This window comes from Morone saxatilis, unplaced genomic scaffold (genome assembly GCF_004916995.1).
Source record: "Morone saxatilis isolate NCDOM2014 unplaced genomic scaffold, NCSU_SB_2.0 Contig9, whole genome shotgun sequence".
NCBI lineage: Eukaryota > Metazoa > Chordata > Actinopteri > Moronidae > Morone > Morone saxatilis.
Window position 1 is genome coordinate 9,244,959 of NW_023340268.1, and position 9,573 is coordinate 9,254,531.

General features: G+C 39.7%; 1 protein-coding gene across 8 annotated transcripts in view; it reads left to right on the plus strand.

Annotated features, from left to right (window-relative positions):
* Nucleotides 1–9,573, plus strand: part of ptk2aa (protein tyrosine kinase 2aa) — a 54,302-nt gene that overhangs the window by 17,757 nt on the left and 26,972 nt on the right. For all 8 annotated transcript variants that reach the window (XM_035680990.1, XM_035680985.1, XM_035680987.1 and 5 more), the window contains 6 exons: nucleotides 235–314; nucleotides 962–1,024; nucleotides 3,163–3,217; nucleotides 8,004–8,144; nucleotides 8,306–8,383; nucleotides 8,585–8,692. In XM_035680990.1, coding sequence (XP_035536883.1) covers nucleotides 235–314; nucleotides 962–1,024; nucleotides 3,163–3,217; nucleotides 8,004–8,144; nucleotides 8,306–8,383; nucleotides 8,585–8,692 — 525 coding nt within the window. The remainder of the gene's footprint in view (nucleotides 1–234; nucleotides 315–961; nucleotides 1,025–3,162; nucleotides 3,218–8,003; nucleotides 8,145–8,305; nucleotides 8,384–8,584; nucleotides 8,693–9,573) is intronic.

Below are 9,573 nucleotides of genomic sequence, written 5' to 3' on the forward strand. Positions count from 1 at the left end.
CACACACACACACAAACAGACATACAAACACACAAACCTTATTTTCTGCCAGCAGCTAGGCAGCACTGACACATATGATACTGTCTGAAGACTGTGTGGGTTTGCCTTTTGGTGATCTAGGTCAGAGGGATTGTGTGTGTATTTTTGTGCGCTGTAGATGTCTGGCCATTTGTTGTTTGTAGAGATAAATGTATTAATAAGCATGTTTTTGTGGTGTGTATTTGCGTCCCCCAGGTGAAGAGTGACTACATGACAGAGATCGGTGATCAGGTGGAACAAGATGTAGCTCTCAAACTTGGCTGTCTAGAAATCAGGTAGGAAGCTCTCACGCTACTGAACAGTGACTTTCCTTCAGGACTTTATCCATAAATAAGTTAAAGTTACAATGTACTACAATACAACACATTTTCTATTTTCTTTTTTTACATCAAAAGCAAATGTTTGTTCCCATCAGAGATTGAAAGTTTGTCATTTTTAAAAGAATCACAAACTCCATCTGTTTTTGCCTAAACTTAAAGTGACAGTTTAAACTGTTTTCTTTGCCAGTTTAACTGCCCTTCAGCTACACTGATCATTCTTGCCAATGTTTGTCATTATTCAAATTCATATAAAAACCTCTAAATGTAATTCTATTTAATTTGAGTGTGCTTTTCTTCTGTTTACAAACACTGCATCAAATTTAAAACCTGGGTCGTCATTGTCACGAGTGAGACCACAAGCCAAAATGTGCTCTTATAATAAAGTTGTTCTGCATACTAAGTTTCTGGAGTACTTCTTCAGCCCTTTTCTCCTTTCCATGCACCTTGGGCGTAGGTGAAGTTTTGCCAGAAATCCCTGCTCTGCTAACATTTAAAAACATTGAAGTTTTTGGTACACATTCACCAAGTAGTCCCTTGGGTGTGTCTGCAGTGAATAGATTTAATCTTGTTCTCTCTCTGTGTCCCACTGGTTTTAATTCCAGGAGGTTCTTCAAAGAGATGAGAGGAAACGCCCTGGACAAGAAATCCAACTATGAACTACTTGAGTAAGTATTTTCTTCATAAGCTTTTTTTTCAATTTCAGTCCTGCTCACAACTTTGCCAAATACACCCTTCCTCTACCTGCAGTTATAAATACAGAAAAACAGCAAAGTATCTCAGTTTTTGGTGCAAGATTTCTGTTGCAGAAATCTGTATAAGTGGAAAACAATTGAAAGATATTCAGTGAGAGTTTGGGAATTGCACAAAAGTCTGTGAACATTTAAAAATGTAAATTGTTCAATTTTGTTGCGGTCCAACTGTGTTTTGACATGGGTTTACATTCAGTCTAGCTAGAGTTATCACCTGATCACCTGTGTTTAATACAGATTACAGCGTTAATGCAGATTGGCGTGGGATTAGCTCCTCTGTGTTGGCTCCCTGCTTTGCTCCCTGGTACATAGATGTCGATGAAGAACATTAACAAATCTTGGCACTAACGAGGCTTGGCTCTTAACGCGGTCCGATTCTAATGAGCTGCCCTCTTCCAATGAAGTCTTTCTTTCTGTCCGTCAGCCTAACGAGCTCTCCAATTAACTGAGAATAATGCCCACTGTCTTTCCACCGATATCTCTTTGTCTCTCTTCTCCGTCCTCTCAATCCTTCTCTGTCCGTCTGTCTCTCCTGCCTGTGCTCTCATCCTCTATTTTTGTCTGCTTTTTCTCCTGTGTTCTTCCCTTGTTTGTTTTTTCCCTGTCTCTGCCTCGCTGCCTCTCTCCGTTGATTGGAAAAAGATGTTGTGTCATGCATACTTTAAACCAACCAGAGAGGAAGAGGGAAAGTGCTGTCGGGACTTTGATAACACCAAGCTGACAGTTGGCCATCGGGGCTCTTGTTGAGTGTCTGTGGTGGATCGCTGCCCATACATTTTGCGTAGTGTCTGGCACTGTTGGCCAGACATCGATGGCCATTTTCCATTTTGAACGGTCGGTGGAGAAACCAGTGAACGGCATGTTCACTCTGTAGGTCACACCAACAATTAAGTGGAACTGATTAACTGGACGTGTATCAATATCAATGCTGTCTCTGTTTTCCCCGTAGTTCTGTTTTCCAGTTATATAATAAGATTTGCATTAGTGTGAAAATGGTAGGCTAGTTTTGTTTTGTTTGCATTTCCACGCTGCCGTTTGATTTAAGAGGACAAACCACTGACTGCTGGTTCGTTCCTCTCATGCAACCACCCAACATATGCGCATGTTGGAGATCAGCTGGCTGTAGTTGGCAGTAGTCCTTGTGGTTTGTGAGCTAATGCGAAGCATGTAATCCGCGGGCCTTTGTCAGCGCTCGTTCTTTGATGTCGGCTTGGTTTGTAATCTTCCGGAGTCCTTTATTTACTGTATGTGCTTGTGCTTCTTGTTGGTCCTGTCATGGACTAGCTTTGATTGAGAAAGAGAGAACAGTTTTAGGGCTGACACACAGCATGATTTGTAAGGTTATCCTTTTTTATAGACATGATGATGGACAGCCCCAAGCGAAATAAAAGTATTTGCACGTGTGTTTACTATAGAGGAGAAGGCTTTAAGCTGAGGCAGTTTAGATAACCACAGGGCAGCAGCTGAAAGTTTATTTATTGCGATTTACAACTTAGTTGAGATAAATCCCAACCCTTTTGTACAACACACGCTATAATAATAATTTGAGACTGATATTGAGATTGACCTATGTTGGAGAAATAGGATGATGTAAGCTCTCAGCCTTCACTTACTCTCTCTTCCCTCATTCTCTCCGCCTCCCCCTGTACTTGTCTTTTCTCCAGAGGAGTTTGAGTCATTAGCTAGCTTCCTGTTTTAGCTCTGCACATCTTTCTTTGTCTCTGTGGTCTCCCTCTTTGTACTCCTCCCTGCCTCTCTCTCTATCACTCACTTTCTGCTCTCTCTATTTTTTCCTCCGCTCCGTCTCTTAGGAAAAGATGAGTAGTGTAGTCAGCACTTAGTCATAGCTTTCTGTTTTCTGTTTCTTCTCTTCGGTTGCCTGTCTGCCTAACTGTATCTGTCTGTAGCTGTTGTTGGTAATTTCTCTGTGGAGGAAAAAAATAATAAATCTGCAGAGATCAGATAAAGTTAAAAAGCCTTGTCAATTAGCATTCCTCAGTGTAATTAGAGCCTAATAAACCTGCTACTTTATCTCTCTCTGTCTCTCTTTACAGGAAAGATGTTGGATTGAGGCGTTTTTTCCCAAAAGACCTGTTGGATTCAGTCAAGGTGAGAATCATAAGTTTAGAACTGAGATCAAAAGAGAGAGGGATTACACAAAGTATAATGAGTCAGGTTTTTCAATAAGAGGGTTTCTGATCAAAGTTTTGGTGCCCTGGTAGGTTGACTGAGTAGTAGTCTCCCTTCATTCAGCAGCTGCTATCACAGTGCCCCAGCTGCTCATCTGGAGTTGCTCAGTTACCAAAAGTACCCAAACCCTGTGGTTTTATGGGCAGCTTCATAGTGTAAGTGAAGGCGCCTTCGAGCCAGTTTTTTAAATGTGTTACTTGATGTTTTGTCTGGTCTAGCTGACAGAGTGTGAAGCAGTGCCAGACTCCAATAGACTGAAATTAAATCTTGGCCAACTTACCAGTGGAGTTTAGATGAATGGAGTTGAGTAAGAGAAAGAAGAGGAAAAAACTTTCAACAAAAAAGCTTATTCTGTTTATCGATGAGTGTGATGAATGTAGAAACTGCTAGATGGAGTACGCCCATAGAAACCGGATACCGCTGCATGTAAACCATTCCGGTTTCCGACCATTCTCTGCCATGTTAGCAGGTTTAGTGCCAACCAAATGTAGAAATTAATCACTAAAACAAATAATATGAAGATCAAAGATGTAATGATTTCATGCTGAAATAAAGGGAAAGTGTGGGTTCAGTAGAACAGAGCATTATTTTGTATCGTTGCTTTAATTTTTCATTTCCAGTGATGAGATGAAGAAGTTATATCCAGAGAAATGGTAACTGCAGCACACAACTGTGGTCCTCCTCAACTATTGAGGTAACTCAGTTTAAAGACGTACCTGCAAGAAGATGATCAGACATCTGGATACTGTTATGATCATATATACAGAACTATCAATAACCAGATTTCTCACCTTCCATGAAAACGTCAAGTCTCATATAAGACGAAAGTCAATGGTAAAATCAAATAATGTGAAGTTTAGTTGGATTTAAATATTATTTATCAGCTTAAATGGAATATGGAGCACTATTACATTACATTACATTACATTACAGCTCATCTTAATTAAGGTTATTCTACTAAAATTAAAGGTTAAATTAAGATTTCTACTAAAACATACTTCATATTGATGGTGAGCAAATCTTCAGCACCTTCCCTCTACAGTGTTAATAACATTCAGGAGATGAACTAACATGAACCTTTTGTGTTAAATTGATTTATTAGTGTGGCAGATTTGGGTAGTGTCCGTTTGTATGTGAGGGCCGGGTGTGCTCTCATAATGAGCAGTGTCTGTGTCAGTCATAAATTTACGGCACGCGTTTGCGGGGAGGGTCTTGGTGTCTGTCTATATGTGTGTGTGTGTGTGTGTGTGTGCGCATGAAGAAAAAGGCCCAGTGACCCAAAAAGGTCTTGATGTCAGCAGGCGGCCAGACAGATGCTCTGCAGAGGGACAGAAACTGTGTGTGTGTGTGTGACCCTCGGGTCATGTTTAAACCCACTTTCTCTTTCCAACAATGAGGAGGGAGGGGGGAGGCGTCAACGTGCGTCTCCTTCTGGGGTTGCCCCCACCACCCCCGTCTGTCAAGCCCTGCTGACTCCCCCCTCATCAGCTGCCCACCTACCTACTTTACCTCCTCTCTTCTCTTTCTCTCATTTTCTGATAACACACTCCATTTTGGTCTGCTTTATAAGCCACGAATAAGCACACTGTGACACACACGTGCAGTCAAACATCCACAAATTGGACTGATGTTGTAGTTTAAGACATTTTAAAGACCAAACAATTCATCAATTACTTGAGAAAATAATGGAAAAATGGAAAAAACAATTACCTGCAGTCCTCATGAGTTGGCTGTGCCTGTCTTTGAGTTCAAGTATTTGTGTCGCATACTATATCATATTTTATTAGTTAATGTTAAGCAAACTATAAGTGTCTGACACATCTGCTCTTACATAGATACATAGATATGTGGTAGAGAAAGAGAGAGAGAGCACAGCTGTCATCTACGTTTCTGTCCTTTGCCCTGCTGAAAGAGAATGGTAGTCATTTAATGGGATTATTCTCCCTCAATGGACTCCACTAACACACACACACACGCAAACACACACACGCAAACACACACACACGCAAACACACAAACACACACACGCACACACACACACAACCCCGGAGCAGATGGCTGTGGTAGTAAACAGTGACTGATGTTAGCTGTGGTGAAAGCGTTATAAAGAGCAGAATCTGTTCTTTCATATTGACAAGCTGGGCAGCAGGTTTAGTAAAACTGACCTTTGGTGTCTTTGGAGATCAAAGTTTGAACAAACAGCCCAGCTTGACGTGAGGAGTCTGTTTGCCGTCATCCGATTGATAACTTATTCAGTTACTCTCAACTTTATGAAACCGAGCATTACGACAAAAAAATTGCTGATGTTGCAGTGAGATTCATTGCTACATTTTACAGGAAATTAAAATTGGAAGATATATTCTCAACAAAGCACAATTATCAATGAAATTTCTAAACAAAACCCTTGAATATTGTGTGGACGTGATAACATTTTTGACTTTGGAATGAAGACCATAAAGGATTATTAGTATCGTCTCCTGTGATTTTGTTTTTATTATTTACATCATGAATATTTGTTTAAAAGCTTTAAAAGCTGAAACCAAGCCAGGAAGGTTTGTTTATACAGTCTATGCAGATTAATTGTTAATTTATGCATTGGTTAAGCACATTTTCTAATGTATAATTTATTTTTTGTGCAATACTGGTCTCTTGGTTATAGTGGAGCTGCAATAAGAATATACAATATGTAAATCAGTATTACTATCAGTACACAACACAGAAAGAATTTAATACATTTAAGTCAGTAAAAAAGCTATTTTTGGCTGGCATTTTAACAGATATGCACAACTAAAAGAAATAAAATAAAGGCTTTAAACATCACTCCTCTACTTGCTCTGTCTGAAGAATGTTCTCTTTTCTGTGATGAAGTAGATGTGATCATTTTAAATGGAAAGAACAGATTCACCAGGATAGGCCACTAATGACACAACATGGTATCGGACCATTCTGCATGAAATACATACAAGCAACTTCGTGAGACAAAAATAACACCAAAACTCCAAATTACCTCCACTACAGCTAATGAAGCATAGAGACGTGATACACACAGCCATTATTGTGTCCTTCAGCTTGTAAACAGAGTGAAGAGTTTTACAAAAATAAAAAGATATACAGTCTAAGTGCTGTCTGTGACTGGTCAGCATGATGATGGGAAGGGTGATAGCAACTCGCAGTACTTCCTCTCAGGAAGGGTGGACACTTTGGACTGACAATATCCCTGAGTGTGTGTGTGTGTGTGTGTGTGTGGGGTGGAATTCTAGGAATTAACACACTGATCCTATCAAAAGCAAGAAGAACACTCATACGCACATACACATTATATTCTGTAATCAGATGTGCGTTATGACATCTGTTGAAATGACACACATACACACACATAGCTGAACACACAGGAGCATTGTAGACTATGAGTGTGTGTTTGTGTGTGTGTATTTGTTGGTTTCTTGATTCCTTCAGGCTTAATGAATAGACAGCTGGCAACAGGCCTCTTAAGTATAGAGACTCACGCTTTTATTTACAAATGAATGATAAAAGTAGGAATAGAAATAGTAAGTGGCTTAGTAAAATGTATAACAGAAAACTTAATAGTCATTATATGAATGATTCTGCTCTCGAAAATGTTAAATGTTTAGTACACACAGAGGGTTTATACACACTGTACATAATATGGTTTTTGTGCCTCATTAGACCAGAGATGTGTTAATTGCTTTCTTCTAGGTTAAATTAAAGTCAATAAATCAATGCAATTGATTAGCATTTGGTCCTCACTTCAATTGCAAAACTGTTCATTTATTTTGTGTAGAATGACCTTAATGTGATAAACCAGTCTACTGTAAATCCACACATGCTTTTTTAAGCCCGGTCTGTAGTGAACTAAATCTCCTCTAATCTTTATCTTAATCTATATATGGAGAACTATTTATAGTTTGGGATTGCCTGTACTGTATGTGTGAATGTGTATTGTCACCGAATGTATTTAGTGTTTATGTGTGTTTAAATAATACTGCCATAAATATACATTTAAATGTCCTTTATTTATGCATGGATATGTATGAAAGCTCAAGATCATCAAGATCATATCTGGAAAAGAGGTTAAAACGGTTATTTTGTCAGCGGTGAATCCCTCTTCATGTAAGTCCTAATGTTTTTAGATATACATCAGATAAAGCAGATTATATATGAGATTGTATATCTGTGCGTGTTGCAAATCTTTATGTCGAGATGAAGTATAGAGGATTGTAAATGACAGAACAGTGTTCCTAGATGGATTTTCTTTCTGTCAGCACCCATCTGTCTACTCTCCGGTGACATAACAGACCTTTTTTTTAAAAAAAACTAAAAAAAAAAACCAAATGCCAGTGAGCAGGAAAACACAACCAACACTAAAAATGTTGTTATACACTACAGATAAGTGGGCAGACTCTGATGTTTAATTGAGTGGTAACTAACAGTATCAGTGGGTCTTTGTTAAGATATTGATCGGAACTGGAATGAAGTGCTGAGGTCAATTTGATTGGAACCAGAGAGGCCTATTAGTCAATCAATGTCTCTGTCACTGTGCGCCCACACATATGCACGCACACATTCATCCCATCACCACCCTACAGATTTTCTGCTCTAACAGCAAGATAATATTTTAGATAAAGTTTGATTTTTAAATCTAATTTTCCCTTCCCGTTCCCTCCCAACTCTGTCCTCTCTACAGGCTAAAACTCTTCGTAAGTTGATTCAGCAGACATTTAAGCAGGTAGCCAATCTCAACGATGAGCAGTGCATCCTGAAGTTCTTGGAGATACTTGCGGCAATCTACCGCTACGACAAGGAGTGCTTCAAATGTGCTCTCGGGGTAGGTTTCTTCCATTCTTAACTCCACTCTGCTGTGTCCACATGCACTCTGAGAGCTCCTGTTAGCTGTGTTAGGTTGACCCCTTTTGGTGGCATCAGGTCTTGCATCCTGTCTCACCCTCTTCTTTTTTTAACTTGTATCCCTCCTGTTCCCTCCAACAGTCCAGCTGGGTGATCCAGGTGGAGTTAGCCATCGGACCAGAGGAAGGGATCAGCTACCTCACTGACAAGGGATCCACAGTGAGTTCTTGTGGAGACCATATTGTACTACAATGACCTCTGCTTCTCATGTTCTGTATCCAGAAATGTTTTCCAGGCAAAGGCCTCCTGAGATAAAGATAGCCATTAGATATCACTCGCTCATTGATTATTAATAGTTCATGGCCTAGTTTACATCATTTAATTTCTGTTTTGTCTGTGTTTCTCTCTTTTTGTCCTCAGCCTACCCATCTAGCTAACTTTAACCAAGTTCAGTCTATCCAGTACTCAGCTATGGAGGAGAAGGACAGGAAAGGGATGCTACAGCTCAACGTAGCCGGAGCTGCTGAGGTACTATGATCCTGTCTGTCTGTCTTTCTGTCTGTCTAGACATAGAAATGTGTTCTACAGGTCCATTTTGTTTTAAAAGCATACCATGAAAACCTGATTTCCATTTATATGTAGTTAGATTACTATTCAGTCTACCATTATGATAAAAAGACGATGCCCATCGCTCCTTCTTTTTATGTAATCTACCTTTATGGCGAACACACTTTTTCTCAACCTGCCTCAAATTCAGGATTCAACAAGAGAAAGAGGGTCTTGTGTGAAGTTTATGTACATCAAAACTGGAAGTTAAGTTGGTTTTTTTTCCACTCAAAAGCAAGTGTCAGTGCAGAGAGAGCATTGCTGTGGACTATGGTTCAAAGTATAAAAAGTGTGTTTAATCTCAGACACTTTTAGTGACAAATCTGTGAACATGGCAGTTGTTTTCATTATTGTTTTTATGCTAATGTTGGTCTCTGCCTTTGCTAATCATTGTGGAGGAAAACACCAAACCTGTCTACTATCAGTGTGCCAAGCTTTAGGCTCTGAAAAGGACAGAAGATTGCGAAGCACCATTATACCATTAAGTTAGCTCATTCTCTAAAGGCAGTTTTATTGGTATTTTCGTAGTCATGATGACCCCTTTGTCCTCCAGTGGATACTAAAGAGCCACCATAAGCTGTCCCCATCATGGCGCATAGCGTGGTTACTTGGCCCTCTGTGTGTGAGAGTGTGCGACTGAGATGGATACGGAGATTAACTAATGGTTTTCCATGTATAGATTCCACATAATGGTTCTACTCACAGGGGAAGGGTTTCGTTACACCCGCTGCTGTATGAGTGGAGTCTTTCTGTTTTATTGGCCTTTATAGTATTTGATTTACTTACACGCACACACACACACA